This window comes from Chiloscyllium plagiosum, chromosome 10 (genome assembly GCF_004010195.1).
Source record: "Chiloscyllium plagiosum isolate BGI_BamShark_2017 chromosome 10, ASM401019v2, whole genome shotgun sequence".
NCBI classification, from domain to species: domain Eukaryota; kingdom Metazoa; phylum Chordata; class Chondrichthyes; order Orectolobiformes; family Hemiscylliidae; genus Chiloscyllium; species Chiloscyllium plagiosum.
Window position 1 is genome coordinate 44,328,275 of NC_057719.1, and position 19,516 is coordinate 44,347,790.

The 19,516-nt window shown below is 38.7% G+C and overlaps 1 protein-coding gene and 1 long non-coding RNA gene across 3 annotated transcripts in view; one reads left to right on the plus strand and one right to left on the minus strand.

Moving 5' to 3' along the window:
- The first annotated feature begins 826 nt into the window (after nt 1–826).
- Nucleotides 827–12,565, plus strand: LOC122553594. The gene is made up of 2 exons (XR_006312769.1): nt 827–1,941; nt 7,874–12,565. It is a non-coding gene; the product is annotated as an uncharacterized LOC122553594 (long non-coding RNA).
- A 100-nt stretch (nt 12,566–12,665) lies between these two features.
- The window catches only part of trim9 (tripartite motif containing 9), a 100,440-nt gene continuing 93,589 nt past the window's right edge, over nt 12,666–19,516 (minus strand). For both annotated transcript variants that reach the window (XM_043697628.1, XM_043697626.1), the window contains exons 10-11: nt 19,224–19,386; nt 12,666–18,037 (exon numbers count right to left, since the gene is read on the minus strand). In XM_043697628.1, coding sequence (XP_043553563.1) covers nt 17,936–18,037; nt 19,224–19,386 — 265 coding nt within the window. In that variant the 3' untranslated portion in view covers nt 12,666–17,935. The remainder of the gene's footprint in view (nt 18,038–19,223; nt 19,387–19,516) is intronic.

Below are 19,516 nucleotides of genomic sequence, written 5' to 3' on the forward strand. Positions count from 1 at the left end.
GGTTATAGTCCGACAGGTTTATTTGAAAGCACTAGCTTTCTGAACGCTGCTCCTTTATTAGGTGGTTGTGGGGAAGTAAGACATGGTTAAAAGAATAAATATTACAGTCAGATAAGTAAATTTCAAATAAAAATTACATTGCAGTAGCTCAGCGCAGGGCTTCTACGTGTGGTCTGACCGCCCTTACCAGACCACAGTTCAACAACCATCTCTGCTTTGCTGCAAGCCTCCAGTTGGCTCCGCACCAGCTCTCAGCTTGCTCCAAGGTAAGTTTTCCCAGGAATTAGTTCCCCACGCTGGCCTCCACTTGGGGATTCCTTCCCTTTGCCAGCCTTGGAGGGGAACTTGCAGGTAATGCTATTCCCATAAATCTGTCATTATCTTCTAGATGGTAGTGGTCACAGGTTTCGAAGGTATTGTGGAAGGAGCCTTGGTGAATATTTCCAGTGCATCTTGTAGATAGCACACACTGTTGCCACTGAGTAGGTGGTGGAGGGAGTAAACGTTCTTGGCTGTGGTGCCAATCAAAGAGGCTGCTTTGTCCCGAATAATGTCATGATTCATGAGTGTTATCCAGGCAAGCGGGGAATATTACATTACATTTCTGACTTAAGCCTTGTAGATTGCAAACAGAATTTGAGTCAGGAGGTGAGAAACATGTTGCAAGATTCCTAGCCTCTGACCTGCTCTTGTAGTCACAGTACTTATATGACTAAAACAAAAACAGAAATTGCTGAAGAATCTTAGCAGGTCTGGCATCATCTGTGAAAAGAAAGCAAAAATCAATGTTTCAGGTCTCCTGACCCTTCTTCATAATGGTGGCATATATGCTGAAGACAGGTGCTGAGGGGGAGGGTGTAAATGATAACTGGAGATAGAGCCCAGAGAGAACAACAATTCGGCAAAGAGATGGATAATGGTGAGCTGGGGAGAAAGAAAAGCTGGTAATAGGGACTTTTGATGGGTGAAATTGGGTTGGCGGTGACAAGAACAACCCATGTGATGACAAGACTAAGGGTGTGAAGATGGGTAAAGTACATGGAAGGAGGGGTTCAAACTCTAAAATTATTGAACTCAATATTAAGTCCTGAAGGCAACAGGTTCCCAAGTGGAAAATGAAATGCTGAGTGGCATATGTGTTGAAGACCTATGCGAATAGTCCAGTTCAGTTTCTAGTAATTGACAACTCCTCGGATATTGATGCAGGGGGATTCAGTGATAGGTATGCCATTGGATATCAAGGGGTGATGGTTAGATTCTTTTTTGTTGGAAATGGTCATTGTCTGGTACTTGAGCAGCACACGGATGTTATTTGCCACTTGTCAGCCTGAACATTATCTCAATCTTGCTGCATTGGGCATGGACTACATCAGTAGCTAAGGAACCCTGAACATTGTGTAGGCATCAGCAAGCATCCCCACTTCTGACCTTATGATGGAGCTAATTCCAATAGATGTGAACAGAGAGCAGTGATCGCTCATTGACAGTAAAATTGTTGTTGGTCAAAAGCTTCTGTGTGTTCCCAGCGCTTATTTCTGTTTTTTTTTTACCTTTGCTTTTGCTGTTGCTGAATAAAACAGAATGATTTGAACCACTTTAAAGCTTTCCTGTATGTTATGCTCCGACATTGAATAATGAGAAGCTATTGAACACTGGGGAAGCAGTAGCACTCCCTTTGACAGGATTCTAAGATAAGATGAGGTTAAGTTTGGGTAAGCTATGTTGCTCATATCTTAAATACTAATAGATGTCTGAATGTGAACTTGTCAGTGTAATGATGTTTTAGCCATGTCACCTATGTGTCCTGAGAAACATTTGTTTTTGGTTGCCTCCCACTGTCTATCTGTGAAGGGCAGCTCTGGAGGGACAATGCTCGGCTACGTGCATGACCAAGCTTTAAAGATGGTATGAAGCCAGGAATCCTTGGATATCCCAGCAATTGTAAGTATTTCTGCCTAAAGTGAGTGGGATGCCATAGGGATATGGTACATTGGTAAGACAGCATGACAAAACCTGCCAGGCATCATAGAGGGAAACCATTCATGAAACTTGCTAAAATTAACACTAGACAATTGCTGACAAAATTCAGCCTGCAATCTTTGTTCAGGGTCTCCTCTGCCTTACATCACTGAAATCAGGATCATTATATTGGAAGATACAGTGGAAAAATGATATTCTACTTTAATATAAGGTGCAGCACATTACAGAACCACTATGCTGTGCTGCTGCCCTATGAGAAATGTGTGATCATACTTTTTAATATTGTAGTGTCATACTTCTTCAATTGTCATACAGTTCAATATTTTAACCACCCTAAAAATAAAGCTTTTTAAAATTTATTTCCCTTCTTCTGATTAGATTTTTGAGCAAAGAAAGAAAACACATTGAATCAGACACAATAATCATGCATGAACTTTAGGGCTCTTGTGATGCAGGGCGAATGCCCCTACCTTTGGGCCAGAGATCCAGGTCCAATTCTCACCTGCTCAAGAGGTGTGAAAAAAATCCCATGAACTTCATATGGACTAGGCTTGATAATCCATCATGGTCTTTGTTCACTAAACTTTATTTCATTTGAAATGTATTCATTCATCCATATATCTGCATTTAAACTGTTAAGTAATCACTAATACCTTTATATCACATATTAATACCATACAAAAAAACATAAAACTTGCACATATGTGGTGTCTTTCACAACCTCAATTTACTGTTATTTGCAAGAAGATTCCTCTGAATGCTGCATTGCAGTTTTAGCCTAGATTTTGGGATTAAATGTCTGAAGTGGAATTTAAATACCACCTTCTGCGTTAGGGTAGAATGCTGCCACTAAATAAAAATAAACACCACTGTGTCCTCAGTTAATGTCTGCCCTTGAATTGTTCACTTTCTCCAAAGGGTTTTGAAATTCGCTATTAACTAGCCCCTTTTGTGGTAACAATCTGTTATAGCCAATTGAAATACAGTTTACTGATCCAAGTCTCAGAGTTTCCATGCTATGCCCAAGCAAAGATCAGGAATTTAGCTTAAGTTACAGACTTACTTATGGGACTGCTATGTTTGAGATAAGCCCTAAAACCTACACTTCACCATACACAAGAAAGCTCACAACTTAAAGGGACATGCCTATTAATACTGTGTTGAAGATGGGGAATGAAGTTGTTTGTCCCAAATGAAATGTAGATGATTAGAAAGGATAATCCTTTGGCCATCTGTTTCTGAGGAGTTGATGAAAAAAAATCTGCAACTGTCAACCTATTTAGTGCCCAACAATATAATTTCTCTTCCTGCAATAGAAGAATTCAGCTTTGTTATGTAACAATCACCACAGTTAAAGGGCTGATTATATTTGCTATAATTTTTGATAGTAGTGTTAAACTGTGGCTTATTTGAATTTTAGTTGGATTATTTAAAAAATTGCACAAAAACTTGCATTTCTGTTGCAATGGAATAAAAAGTCCCTGTGTGTTTCAAAGATCGTTAGCTAAGGAAGTATACAGCTTGTGTTATGGCTAGTATTTTCTTTGTTAATCAACAACCCCACAATCTGATCACCTTCATAACCCTTGCTGCTTGTGGAAATTTGTGAGCAAATTTAATTTTGCTTCCAGGTAAATAAGAATATTTGTGGCTATTTTGCTGCTTCTCTAAGGCATCAACTGCCTCAGGTACTGTAAGCTCTCCAGGATCTTGCCAAGATGCCATTGACAGCAGAGCTCCTGAATTTGGTTTAAACTGATTATCTCTGATATCATCTCTTTTAAGTCCGTTTAAGAAAACCAGTGATATATCAAGTGAACTTTCCTTTTCACTGCCCTTGTGGCAGAAAAGTACAATTGATATATTGCTCAATATATATTTTATTGCTTTATTGTTCAATACTTTATTTGATTCAAAAAAAGAGGACTTGAACCTGGTCCTTTGTATATGTTGTAGATTGGCTAGTGTCAGGATTATCAAGAAAACTGGCTACTGAATACTGACAACCCCAATTTTTTCTGCTCTTACATCTTTGAAATGAATCATTATTTTTGTCACTTATGGTTTTCATTCCAGAACCACAATCACATTAGACATCATCATGTCATTCTTCCTCTCTATGGAATGCAATACTGTCTTTCTACAATCACCTGGCTGTCAAAAGATGTGCACTCAGCCATTCACTTCACCTAGTCCGACTGTTGCAACATGTTCCTCCTATTAAATATACTAAAGTGTCAGCTTAGACTGAGCTCCTCATACATTATTACCACCATACCAGATGATCTGAGTTGAAGTGATGCACTCAGAAACAAATTTAGTTGTTGCCTCTGATTGGGATATATTTTTCAGTGACCTAAGTCTTACCTTCTTCAGTATATGAATGATCGCAATAGAGTTTAAAAACAGTAGCATGTTACTACCTTGTAGTGTTTATACCGAGATCATCTATCTTCTTCTAAAAAGACACTGGATCAAATCTAGAAGTTAAATCCAGATTGAAAATTAAATAGTTAAATATATTCAACTTTCACCCAATCCCTCCATGCACTTACAATAGAGTAGTTACCATTATGCACTTTTGGTCTTGTTATGCCAAAATGATATTAACAAGAAGATTGCACCTTCTCACCATAACACTTCCACAGGGTATCTGCTCAAATCTAACTCACGCAATACGACACAAATTTTTCCTTTCCTGCTTAATCTTAACTCAAGGCTCAGGAATACTCTCAAACCCCAATGATCAATGTATAGTTACTAAAATACACAAAGCTATGCAAGTTCTCAGAATGGATGAATAAAGATACTGAGGTTCAAGTCAAGAATAAAAAAGAATCATGTATTAGATAAAGACAACTGGGATCATCTGAATCTCTTGAAGAGTATAAAGAGTACAGGGGCATTTGTAAGAAGGAAATCAAGAAAGCAGAGGGAATATGAGATAGCCTTGGAGATAAGGTTAAAGATATTCCAAAAAGTTTCATCATATACATTAAGAGCAACAGAGCAATTAGAGAGAGAGTAGGACCCCTTAAAAATAACAAGGTCATCTTTGTACTGAACCTCAGGAGATGGGAGACATATTAAGTGAATATTTTGTGTCTTTTTTTTACTATTGAGAAAGAAATGGAAGCTAAAGAACTCAGGGAAATAAAAATTGATGTTTTGAAAACAGTTCACATTACAGAAGACGAAGTGGTGGAAGTCTTAGAAAACAAAGTTGATAAATCTTCAGGATCTGATCAAGTATATCCCAGGACATTGTGGGGAAGTTAGGGAGAAAATTGCGGGGCACCTGAGCAGAAATACTTGTGTCCTCTATAAACACAGGTGAAGTACTGGAGGGTGGCTAGTGTTGTGCCATTATTTAAGAAAGGCTGTAAGAAGCTTGGAAACTATAGACCTGCGAGTCTGACATCAATGGTGGGTAAGTTGTTGGAGGTGAATTTGAAAGATAGGATTTATATGCATTTGGAGAGGCAAGAATTGATTGAGAAAGTCAGCATGGTTTTATATGAGGAAAATTGTGTCTCACAAACTTGATTGAGTTTTGAAAATAAAGTAAGCAAAGAGATTGATGAGGGAAAAGCAGTAGACATTGTTTACTTGGACTTTAGTAAAGCCTGACAAGATTCCACATGGTAGGCTAATTAGTAAAGTTAGATCACATGGGAGTCAGGATTAAGTTGGCTGTCCCTCCCCCGACTACACAGCAGGTACTCGTGTGACATGGCCAACGTTGTCTATCTTATACACTGCAGGCAAGGATGCCCTGGGGCATGGTACATTGGCAAGACTAAGCAGACTCTACGACAATGGACACCCAGCAAAATTGCCAGACAGGGATGTTCCGTCCCAGTTGGGGAACACTTCAGCGGGCAGGGATATCTAGCATCCGTTCTTTGGGTGACCGTCCTGCAAGGTGGACTTTGGGATATGCAGTAAACGCAGAGTAGCCGAGCAGAGGCTGATGCCAAATTTGGTAGCCATGAGTGTGGCCTTAACCAGGACCTTGCGTTCATGCCACACTACAGGTGGTCCCACTACACTTTACACTCATACACACACACACACTCCTTCATGCTCACACATTCATGCAGACCTTCTCTCATACATATAGACCCCACACCTTCTCTCATGCGTATACCCACTCACAGGCTTAGACTCCATTACACTCACACACACTCATGTAGACCCTCTCTCATGCATATGCTGTCTCTCAGACAAGGGCATATACATCCCACATCCTCTCACAGGCTTATACTCTGTCACAATCATGCGCACACACACTCACACATAAATCGATAGGGTGAATTAGCATTTGCAGAATTGTATTTGCAGATAAATCCTTTGTTTTGAAAAAGCACACACTCCGCAGGCAATCAATCCATGTGACATTTTATAAATTCCTACTTTGGAAATAGAACCAGTCTGACTCAAGATTGGCATACGACAGACTCTAAACTTACATCTTTAATGCATTGTCTGAGCTGAGATGTCACCTTTTTATATATAAAACCTTAAGTTATCTCAGGAATGTGGCTTAAAAGAAGTTCTAGAATTTACATATGAATGAATCATTACCTTCAACCCATTCTAAAAGATGAAAGACTAAACAGCAATCTAGGTTTGCTCAATATAAGGTATCAGTTGCAAGACGTTTGGATAAGTTCATGAATAGTAAAGGTTTGGAGAAGTATGGGCCAAGCACAGGCAGGTGGGACTAGTTTAGTTTGTGAATATGGTGGGCATAGACTGGTTGGACCGAAGGGTTGTTTCCATGTTGTATGACACTATCTAAATGCAAACATCATGTAAACTACCCATATATCACAATCCAAGGAAGGGTATATTTTGCTGATCAATACAAATAACTTTAAATGAATTAGTGCAAGCAACAAGTTGTACAATTGTATCTTAGCATGTTCTGATTGTGGTCACACGTTGTAGGATTTATAGCAGACATATATTTGGTTAAAGTAGCTAGCTTCTACTCACAGATTTCCATTTACTAATTTTTTTATTGTTATTCTTTTTCTCATCTATATGCTCCAGGTTCATAGTGTAATCCATTTTCCACAAAGTAGACACATTGTGTTCAATCTTAGATTTTTTGGCTAAGGCCAAGTTGGGCAAGTTTTTTGGAAGGTTTGTCGCTGTAAGGACTAGCAAGTTCACTCATTGTATATTGCTGTACTCACCTCATTAATAACTTACCACCCCATAGCATCTCTCAGGTCTGATTTCACCCCATCTTACCATGCACTGTTCCAAGATCAACTCGCCACTCAGCAGATATCTCAGAAGTCTGGCATGCCATGCAGCTGCACCATCTTTAAAAAACTGCTGTGCACCTGGATAAACATTGTCAGTCTGTAGCTGCATTGTATGGTTCTTGACATTTGTCCCAGATATGAAAGACAGGAAGAAATCAGGATTTGTGGGCAGGATTCAGGTGGTCCTACTGGATGGAATGATACACACGCAGGACTTCCACTTCCCCCTGAATGAGCAACAAGCCAGCGAGTTTGAGATTGAGACCCAGGTTAAAGCAATCTCAGGCACCTGGAGAAATGCCAAGTACAATAGGAGTAAGCTCAATGTCCTTCTCCAGTCTGCTAATGTAATTTCCACCACCTTTTCTCCGATACCTCATGCTCACTCTAGCTCTGCTGCTGTAACCCACCTCCCACAAAGGCTCATATTTCACCTTGCTTTCTGTTGTCTGCAATATCTTCCCTTCTCACTCACCCTAACTCCTAACACTAATGATCCTGCATAGCCTTTGCACTGTCTACTCATTTTCTCAGGACAGCTTTCCACCTCCATTAATAGTAATCACTGTGTCACCCACTTCCAACTTCTGTAATACCTGCTTCTGTCATTCCAGGATTGCACCCACAACACAGCAGAAAGAGTCAAGATGGGTGGTCTGCTTCTCATTCTTCAACTCCTCACCCCATTTGAGAAAAGGATCCTGATACTGACTACCTGAAGCAGGGCCTGGATTGATGTTCGAAGCTGCCTTTAACTTACTGTGTGGAATACACTGAGCGAAGCCTATTTTTGTTTCTTATATGCAAAGTACTCTTACACACAAGTGACCACTTTTTTTTCCATTACCAAATCCCTAAGTGAAATCTATCCCCTTGATTTAACTGAGATTGACTGATAACTGTGATAAGATTCCTAGCTTTCTGTCTGTGCTAAACGGCACAGCAAAGCAGCAGTAATGAGAGTTTGGTATCTGTGGCTGAGGGGTCGATGTACAAAAAAAAGCAATGCAAGGCACGGATGCCTTGAGAATTGATATAGGCTCAGAATGGGTAGGTTCTAAGAAGGCCCAGTCCAGTCCATGAGCTGGAAAGTATCCCTGAGCACAAAGTGTCCTTGCTGTAGCATTACAACGATAGTTGCTAATGCAGCTCAAGGTGTGTCATTGAATATTCTGCTAGTGGATCGAAGATGTAAAATCAGTGCTCTTAGAGGCTGTCACATCAGATGCCAATGATTGTGCTCATGGAGTGTGTGTGGTCAATGTGCATGGAATGTGTCCTCAGATGTTGGTGCTCTGTGTCCAACATGGAGGTTATTTGGAGCCAGCGGTGAGCCAAGTCTGACAGGTACTCACTGGTTCCCTTGTGAAGCTTTTCCAATGTTGAGCTTATTTGGCAAGTTTGGGAGGATGGGAGGTTGAAAATTAATGGGGTGAGTTGAGCTTTGTAAAACAATAATCAATGTCAATTGGCAAAGCTCCACTGCCTAGTCAGAATCTCATCTTGCTGTTTGTGAAAAGCAAAAAAGATGGCACAAGTCGGTCCTGAAGTTCAGATGGGCCTCACTGCACTTTGTCACTCGTTTCTGTCAAGCATCTTGCCAAAGTCTATGTTGTTCAGACCCCATTAGAGCCTGTCCATGAATTAACTCTGAATTATTGAAGTTTGTTCAAGTTTAGCCCAACCAACTTTTGGAAAAGAAGACTCTTTAAGTGTACAAAAATATGACTTTTTTAAAACTTTATGTACCTTACATCCAAAATCCAGTTATGCAATTTAAATGGAATGGCACAATAACTTATAAAAGTTTATTAGAACAGCAAACATTAGCAATTTCATCATTATCCACAACAGTAAGCAACATAATCAGCTTGCTGTACGGTCATGGGCTCCATATTACAATATACTACAAATCTAACAAGCTTGATGAGCACTATATTGGCCACCAATATCATCACTGTGAAAAGTGGGAAATTTGTGGTCCAGCCACTTCAAACTGCTGAATTAGACTGACGTTGCTCAGCAAAAGTATCAATGAACTTTAGTGATGATCTTAAATGAATCAAAATAAATGTAATTAGCAAATAAATTAAGTCAAAATTTCAGAATTTGGCAAAGTTGAACAAATATAACATTCAAAATTATATTGAACACTAAAGTTTCACATATTTTCAGTTTCTTTTAGTTAGCACAGTTTTAATGAAGTGATGCTATGACCTCATGTATTGATTTTAAATTCCTGCCCTCCTACAAATAGCTCAAGATTGGCACGTCAAGGATTTTAGCAACTAAACTCATCACCATTTTGTCTATAAAGTCTTTTAAGACAGATAAAAATTAACTACTTAAAATTGTATCATGCAGCATGCATATGTCATCAACACTTTGATACAAGACTGATTATAATCAAAGTTAAGGTTCTGAAGGTTAAACACAGTGTTGCATTGTCCTTTTAAATTGATACCTAGTTGTTTGAATTACCAACAAGTCGACCTGCACCTTTAAAGACTCACTTACTAACACTGTATCGGTAATGATTTGGAATTTCCTGAGCAGATGAGTTGAGTATTTCTTTTAAAAGAAGATGCAATGCAAATCAGCCACTATTATTCATACAAAGTTATAAAGGAAATTTAGGCTTGTAATTAACCAGGAGAGTGAGCATGAATGAAGCTTGGTATCATTTGAACCCTGAGATTAGAATATTTGAAAAAGGCATTGTCAAAGCAAAATGGTGTAGGACATATAACGTTTTCATTGTCAGATGTCTTCTCAATGACAATAAGAAACTGATTAAGTTTAAAGTCTGAAAACAACATTGTAAACTTTGTACTATAGCAGATAGTGTACACTTCTACTACATTGCTGTTAGTGGCCAATCTTATAGAGTATGCCATAAAATAGTAATATGAAAAAATGCTGTTTCGGAAACTAGGCCTTTCTGAAAGTTTCTCATCAAACCGCCATCATTTTCACAGTCTATCTTTATTACAGCACTTATTCACCCTGTGAGCAGTGTGATGACAGGCTGTAAGTCACAATGAATCATAGCTAGATTAGTTACATTGGTGTGGATCCTCACAAAAGCTATAGCTTAGATGGACAAATGAGGGATCTGTCCCTTATGTCTGGTGCCTTTGAAATATTGGACAGAATCATATTCTTTTGATAAGTACAAGCCACATTGCATTTGATGGAGCAAGACTAGCCATGAGACCTAGTGAGTTTTCTTGCTGTACCTTTACCAAACTCACCACGTTAATTTCTGACCCAATGGCAGGTATTACCTTATATCTCTGTCCCATCCTATCATACCCCATTCCCAGAAGAACGCACTACTCACTGAACATCCATCATAAGACAAGCATTCCTTATGGCTGTGTTGTCTTTAAGTACCCACAGTGCATCTGAAATAGTAGTAGTATTAAAATACAGACATTTGCTCGGTGGTCAGTGTGCTGCACCAAGCACTGCCTCTAACCATTGGCTGTGGTGCCTTATGCCTTTTTATGTTACAGCTGCAACTAGAGTTGAGTACAGTAGCCAAGACCATCATCTCCCCTGGAGGAGATCACCTTATGGCTGGGGGAAGAAACTGTTCAGGTTGTGGAGGAAACATTGGCAAGGCTGCCCACTGCTCACCTCTAACAACCACCCCCACCATCAGCAGCAACATCGCATAGGTGAACAGAATGTGGGTTGGGGAACTGCTAAAGACCTCACAGCTACAGTTGCACAGATGGGTGAGGGAGAAACACCCCAGGCCACTGACATTCAAGGAGTACTGACAACTAGGCACCTGCTCATCCCATGGCAGGAGGAGATGCTGTGGTCCTGTCGATGAGAAACTTCATGGACATGTTCAGAAATAATCAAAATTGGGAAGCATGTGTTCAGGAAGTTTTGGAGGTGCTATTGCTCCTACGGAGAAAAAGGACTGACTGTGATCATTCACTGAATCATAATTTGCAAAACCAACCCAGTCCAATGCCTGTCTGTGGTGATGATTGGGACTGGTGTGGAAAGTTGCGATTAACTAACTGTTGCTAACATCCCTGACTGATGGGTGCCCTTACAGAACTGAGTGCAGACCACTGTCCAAAAACCTTCGGGCATGTGCCAGTGCTTGCTGCAGTTGCCCCGAGTTTGGTGTAAGTGCTGCTGCCACGTGGTATAGATAGTAGCCTGATGTTGCTCACTGACATTCGCGATGTAGTAGATGCCCTTTAATGAGCACTGCTTACAGCATGGTGACCTGTCTGGTTATGTGTCAAGGCATGGCATCACAACACATGGCAGGCTAAGGGCTCCATGCTATGGGCATGTTTGCAGGCACCAGGTGAATGTGCGCTGAGAGACTGTCAACCTGGCGTCTCTCCCTTAGTGGCTACTGTGTACTTCAGGTTGCCAGTCATGCACTGCTTCACACGTGTTGGATTGTAGGATGCAATGCAAGGGCACTTCATTGATGCCAGGATAGTTCAATGGCTCCCTGAAAGTTGGGTGCTACTGCCATTGGTGAAAGGGTGCAAGTGGCTGCTGCTCGTGGGTTACGCCCTGTACTGCAGTTTGACTGTGGGTAACGTGAAAGTCATTTGGAGTATGTAGCATGTTAAACACTCTAGGTACCCACTTGGATTTCTCTGTTGAGTTTTCCTGGCAGCTAGTTTGTGTTGCTTATTTGGTAAGATTGCAACCTGTGGCAAGTTGACCTGTTAGCAAGCAATAAAGAGCATTAATCAGGAACAATCTTTCCAAATTCTTGTGCGAGAATCCCACCATATCATCTGAGCAAAGCAGGGAAGTTGACTTAAGATGATATTAAAATTGAGACAACAATCTCGCCTGTCTGCCACACATCTCACGACAGCCCATACCTTCAGTTGCTTATTAAATTCTATCTGTTGTTTTAATTTGGCAAAGGCAGTTTCTTATTAGGTTGGTAAATTATTTGTACTTTGTTCTTTTTTCTCAAGGCCTAATTATTGTGACTATTAGGATTCATACAATGAAAGAAAGTAGTGTTTTAAGTGGTGCTTTTAATTTTATGAATTGTCCCAAGGCACTTTAGAAATAGTCATAATAAATATAGATGTGCACTTAGGGAGAAAGTAATTTGTATGGGTATTAAACTTTCTCAAAACTCATTTACATTTTTAAAAGGATTGACCTAGGAAAGGGTTAAAAAAAAACCACATTATGCCTGTTATTTCTGCTATTGCTTGTACAGATGGTTAGAGTTGGAAGAATAGATTATTGAAGATGGAAGAAATTAGAGATAGGAAGAATAAGGCTATGAAGGGCTTTATAAATAAGGATAAGTATTTTAAATAAATTGTATGGAACCATAGAGCCAATGTAAAATAGCATGAATGAGGTTGACAACATCATGGTGGGAAGAATTGACCTAGCTTTAGATGCCTTGAAGAACATTGCACCCTCCAGACAAAGGGCCAAGAAATATTAAAACTCTGGAGGTACACAAATATTTTATATTCGGAAGGAAGCTGAGGTAGGAATGGAATAGTTAGTTGGGCCAATATTGGAGAGGTGAAAGTAAGTGTGTGTGATTGGTTGTAAGAATACAGAAAGATGGTTAAAGATCAGCTCAAATCAAACGATGTCAAAAATATTAATGCCCTGGTTCAGTTCTAGCACAAAGCCAGAAATTGTAAAAGAATTATGACCTAAAAATGTAGTTCAATGTAACGCACCAAAAATAATGGCCTTTCTCTCCCTCAAGTTGAACTAGAAGAAGGGGACTCAACAATCAATCTAGTAGCACTGGCATTCAGAGTCAAGAAAAGTAGCAGAGGTAGAAACTTCTCCTCAGCCTGGCAAGACTGAACTGTAACATTTTAGGCTACCTTATTAAGCAATCATTGATGAGGAATCCTTTCCTTACCCAACTTCTCTCCAAACTGTACAGGTTGAATTTTGGTTACCAGCTTACATTTGAAATTAGTTGTGAATACACCACAACCAAATTAAATCTTGTATTCCAAGGTGTAGTCTAATTAATGCCTCAGTGTAACCTTCATTTTTGTTGTGTCCAATATTCAAAGAATTTCCAATTGTGATTCCTTTGCTCACAATATAATCTGTGCTCTGTTTAAAATGTAATGTTAATTCTTTTGTTAATGGACATGAAAGTGTAGACGCTGGGAGAATGCTTCCTCTGACTTGTGTCAAATTAGGGTGTCACAGTTTCAAAATAATGAGCTGGCCATTCAGGATTGAAGTTTGGAGAAATTTATTCACTCAAGGAGGTGTGAATCTTTATTATTCTGTATCTCAGAGCTGTGAATACTTAATCATTGAGTATATTCAAAGCAGAAATCAAAAGAAATTTGAATACTAAGTGAATCAAGGAATATGGAATAGTGTAGAAAATTAGAATTGAGGTATATGATCAGCTCTAAGTTTACTGTGTGGCAGATAGGCCAAAAGAAGTACTCCTGCTTGTATTTTTTACATGCAAAAATTTTATGTCATGTACTTTATTCATATCATAATCTGTTCAATGAGACAGATCTCAGTGGAAATAATATTTTTGATAAAAATACTAATTGTATGTTTATCCACAAAAATATACCAAAGCGTTTGACTCAAGGGAATCGCAGCTTGGTCCAAAATTCTAATTTTTAAAAAAATGATTTCAAGTTTGATTTGTTTTTCCAGGAGCAACTCTTAAAATTACGTCAAAAATAATAAGTAAGCAGTAAAGTCAAAAACCTGGCAACTAATTTCCACTGATCAGATATTCTATTTGATCCTAATTTATGTCAGAAATTAAAATTTCTCAGTTACTTGTTGGAACTGTTAAATATGGCAGAGATTGCAGCATATGACTTAAGGGAAAAGACATTTCAAATGTTTGATTTAAAAGTTTGTAATTGTATTCAAAGCATGAGCATTCCTGAAGACTAATGACTTCCCATTTTATTGTGGAACTGGTTTAAAACAAATATCCAAAACAAGTGGGATACAGTATCTTGCATAAAATTTAATTAATTCTAAATCCCAAATAAAAACATGCCTGCATACCTATTTACAAGTTTAATTTGCATTAACTGAGCCGAGAACATAAGTGCTACAATTTTCCAAAAAAGAATGAAAAACAGGAAGCAAAAAAGAAAGAACTTAAGGAAGAGGGACACATGAAATTTAAATACAGAGTGAATGCAAAAAATTTTGTATTTTAAGTGGAAGACTAAACAGAGACAATCTAACCAGAATGGTACAATTTACAGGTCAGAAGAGTGGATGTTTATTAACAAAACCTTGAAAGTAGCAGGACAAGTTAATCAAGCACACAATATTCTGGGCTTGATAGGTAGAGGTAGAGGGCACAAAAACCAGTTCATGCTAACTTTATAAATTACTGCTTAGGCTTCAACTGAATTATTGGCTCCAATTTGCTTTTCTAGGTTGGGAGCACAGAGACAGGAACATTCCTCGCTCCACAAACTCAACCTTTAAAAATGGTGGCCTGCAATTTTCATTTTGGTGCACAGTGGTGGCCTGCTCTCCTTTTTCATCATTGGATGAATGTGAAAGCACTTCTCATTCAGAGGTAGCAAGTCTGACCAAGACCTCATCCTCACTTATTTGGATCTTCCACTCCACCATGTCATGCCGCATGCAGCATACAACAGTTATTTATGAACTGTTACAGCAGCATGTACTTCTGAGTGAGTATTTCTGAGCACCCAAGTCTCATTTTTTACAATGCCAATCGTCACTGTATCCTGTTTGTGGTGAAACTGCTGCTGTTCAGTTGCACTTTGCATTGGATTGTGGATTTCTAAAGGCTGTCATCAGGCAAGATCTTTGTCCCCTCAAAACTAATCCTGATGTGCATTAGTTACTGAATTATATGAGGGACTTGAGAATTCATTCATATAAAGTAGTCATGGTAGCATGCATAAAGTGAACAAATACATTATTGTGATAACAGGGCCTTTATTGCAAAACGAGTGTAAATCAATAACATTCTGCAGCTGGGGGAGAGCTATACTCAGACAAAACCTGTGGATCTCGGACTTTGAATGTCCAAAAAGAAATTAACGTACTACGTGATATGAGCAAACAGGGTTTACATAATATCCTTTGTGCTGCTGAGTGGGAAATAATAGCCAGATCATCTGATATGCTCTGGAAAGAGTCTATAGCACAGAAATGTATTGAGACGGTTAGCTTTACAGTCACTGTCAAGGTATGGTGGTCAGAGGAGTGTGGTTCCATTTGGTGCTATACTATGTGATAATCTCTCTCAACTCTATTCAAACCTCCTGTGGCATGGGTTTTCCATCAGATTAAAATAGGATATTATACCTGTAGACTCTCTCCACAGGATAAAACTTGATTCGCCATCATTCTCCTAGTTCTTGGTGCTGATGGTGCAAACCCTCCTGATCTTCGGCCCTCTTTCTTCACTCCAACTACTCATAGTTAATTATTGAACTGGCCTGTATGTGAGACACAAGCCATACATATGTTCTATGCTCTCTTGTATGAAGTTCAATATGCCCTTCAAAAGGAAGAATATTTTCTTTGCACCTGGGTGCAACTGTTACGTAGGGACAAAAAATAATTGCCTTGGCAGACCATCCCAGCCTCACTCTTCATTCATTAGGTCACAATAATAGTGTGATTCAAGTTACTGACTTTCCTGATCAGTTAGTGCAAGTACCTCTATGGAATGCTCCAAAGTATACGGTGGCTATCCAAAGGGAATCCACTGAAACAGACCTGCTCTGGTTTGTTCTGCACAGACCTGCTCTGGTTAGGTTTGACACAGCAGGGAAACCAAAACCTAGCTTAAGTGGAACAGGTTGAGTATTTAACTGTTCAGCAGTTTCCAGGAACTGTGGCATATCTGCCAAAATAAGAAGTGATCAGTTCTGGGGCAGGATTCTGATTAGCTGCAATCTCTTAACACTAAGGACAGGGTCTCTGATGCAGTGAAAATTTGGCTCATTATATCCAATTCTAGGTGTCATATTTTAAAACATAGGTTAAGACCATGGGAGGGCAAATATGCAGCTTTAGCAGATTGATAGGGATAACGGATTTCAGTGACGTAGAGAAACCAGAGATACTGGGATTATTTTCCTTACAACAATTAAGGTTAAGGAGAGATTCAGTAACTGCTCAAAACTGTGAGAAATTTTAATATAAAACAATAGGGAGAAAACATTTCCTCTAGCTGCAATGTCTGTAAACAAAGGGCATTGATTTAGGATAACTGGTGAAAAAAATGCTGGCAGAGATCGAATACATTACCTCAAAAATAGATAACAGCACCTTTCAAAAGGGAATGATATATACTTGAAAAATCAAATATCTGCAGAGTTATGCATAGGCTCAATGGGCTAGAAAGCCTCCTGTTGTGCATTTCAATTCTATAATCTATCATATCATTTTCCTATCAGGTAGGGTATCAGGCTTCATAATGGGCATTTATTTTGTTACACAAAACTATATTCAGATTTAAATAAAATGAAGCACGAAGAAAACATTAAAAACTTTTAACTAATTGGTCAAGCAACAGAAAATCTACAAAGATTTTCAAAAATTCTTTGTAAGAATGTTGTGCTTCCAATAACATTTTCTTAATCGCAAATTAAAACAATTCTTAAATCCTTATATCTCTTTCTAAATAATAACCTATTGTTCAATTTTTATCATAAATGTGCGTAAACTATGTTAAAATTTGAACTGTGTAAATCCTTCCAAAACTATTCTACCATACAACCAAAGAAACACATTCACATTTTTGGTTCGATATCAGATACTGCACATACATAGACAAATGCTGAATCAGTTATCTCACTAGTTTTGAGAATGCCTTGAAACTTCCCCAATTGCTTTTATAAAAGCACGAGATTTATCATCTGAGTCTAGGATTTTGTCAGCACAGACCTAATGGGCTAAACGGCCTTCTGCTCTGCTGTAAAGACTCTACAACATGTGTTGTAACACATCCCCACTCTTCTTTAGCTTTCATTAAGCCAGCATAGTGCCCAATATTTATACAGTCATTGAAACAAGATTAAACAGTACCTGACTGAGTATTTCCTAATTCTTGGGTGTTCCAGGTATGTTACTTATTGTAATCTTTCCCTTTCAATGTCTGAACAGGAATCTTATCAGTTTAGTGAAGATGTGCAGATTACTTTTGGTAATTCAAATAGCTGATTTGGAATGGTGTTGAATATAGATTCAAAGGCAACAGGAAAGAATAAATCCTGGAGGTTAATAGCAACTGTGAATACCTTGCAATGTAATTGATTAGAAATATAGCACTTTCTACAATTACACTGCACTGCAGTTTTTCTTTCTGCGGCAGCTAAACCTGTATGCACGACAATTTTAGTAGCATAAAAAATAAATCAGTAAACAGAAAATATGCTTGACATTAAATTACATTTCAGGCTGCATTGATACTTTTACAATTTTAGTTAGCACGAAGCGTCAAAACAAACACAAATGTTCTGATATCATGACTGTAGAAACTTCAACTATTTTTGGTATTCCTCCAGTCATTAAGCACCAACTAGCAAACTTGTATCAAGAGATGTTGAATCTTTTAAGAATCTTAGCAGCAGGCAGGGATTCCTGTCACTTGGATCCCAAAAGACAATACAGCAGGTTTTGTAGAATGACCTGGATTAAGATGCTGTTGGGTCTCTTGCTGTAGCACAAGCAGCAGCAGCGGCGGCAGCAGCAGCAGGAGGTGTTTGAGGAATTTCCAAACCAGTGTGGAGTGTCACCTATAGAGAGGTCGAGAATATAACTGATGAAAAATAACTATTTTTCAGTTATTTCTAAGAACCAATTAACACTCAGTGCATCTTCAGTGACACTCAAATTTAGAAAAAAGGTAAATAAATTTGCACATCCCTATAATTCCTTATACTTGATTCCTCATTCAACATTGCTGAAAATGTGTTGCTGAAAAAGTGCAGCAGGTCAGGCAGCATCCAAGAAGCAGGAGAATCGACATTTCGGGCATGAGCCCTTCTTCACGTATGCAAACTTGCCCAGCTATTGGAATTTCATGAACTATACATAATATTTCTCCACAGTGCCTCACTCCCACAATAGGTTTCTGGTAACTAGATTAAAGGGTCTTTCTGCTTGTGGTGCTACCTCAACTGAGTTTGTCTGGCTTTTGTTTGTGTGATCATAGCTCAAACCAACTATTGCAGGAAATGTAACTGGTTGTCTTCAAGTTTAAACAGAGTTTATTTACTGTAGAGAATAGGTAGCTCCTGCTGGGGAGAACAATTACACACACTTCTGTGTCATTCTCTCTCCATTTGTCTGTGTGTCTGTAACCTATTTCCAGTTCCAACCTGCTCAGTTAGCTGAGAACCAAATCAGGTGCATTTGTTGAGAAAGTCTTAATTCCTCATTGGTTGCATATTGTAGGAACCTCTTGCTACAAAACCATAGTTCACAATCGATATCCTTGCTGACAAATTATGAAGCCTGTGTAGTAAATCTAATTTTTTTAAACTGTTTTTTTCTCATTACAATCCAGTTACTAATGACAAAAATTTAAAAACTTGATTCTTACAAAAGACTCACTTTCGAACTGCACAATAAAAATGACATTATTTGGTCACAGTCAAAAATCACAGAACACCAGGTTATAGTCCAACGGGTTTAAGACTAAAATCTGATGAAGGAGCAGCGCTCCGAAAGTTAGTATTTTCAAATAAACCTGTTCGACTATAACTTGGTGTTGTGAGATTTTTGACCTTGTCCAACCCAGTCCAGCACCGGCACCTCCACATCATTATTTGGTCATGACACAGAGAGAATAAAAAAGAATTCAGATTCAAATTACGGGATTATTAGAGTAAAAAATCTGAAACATCCAATAAAACTATCATAGAAGGAACTATGTTTTTTGAAAACGTATAGAATTAAGTATTGTACCACAGAACACACCTGTACGTTTCTATTCAGGCTTACTGCTGGGAACAGGAGACCTTCCATATCTTCAAAGGCAACAGGTCCCTGTTGCTCATCATTAATGGAAAAGTTAAGTGTTCGTCTGTTGAAATCCAAGAGCACACCAACAGTGACTCCTTTGGTAATACCTCCCTCAGTTCTAGAACAAAGAAGTAAGAGTGCTCATTTGTTACATGTATAAAATAATAATCTTAATGTTACAATTTCACATTTTACAGACTACTGTATTTGCCAAACCAGGACCTTTGCTCCATAAGCCTTCAACTCCT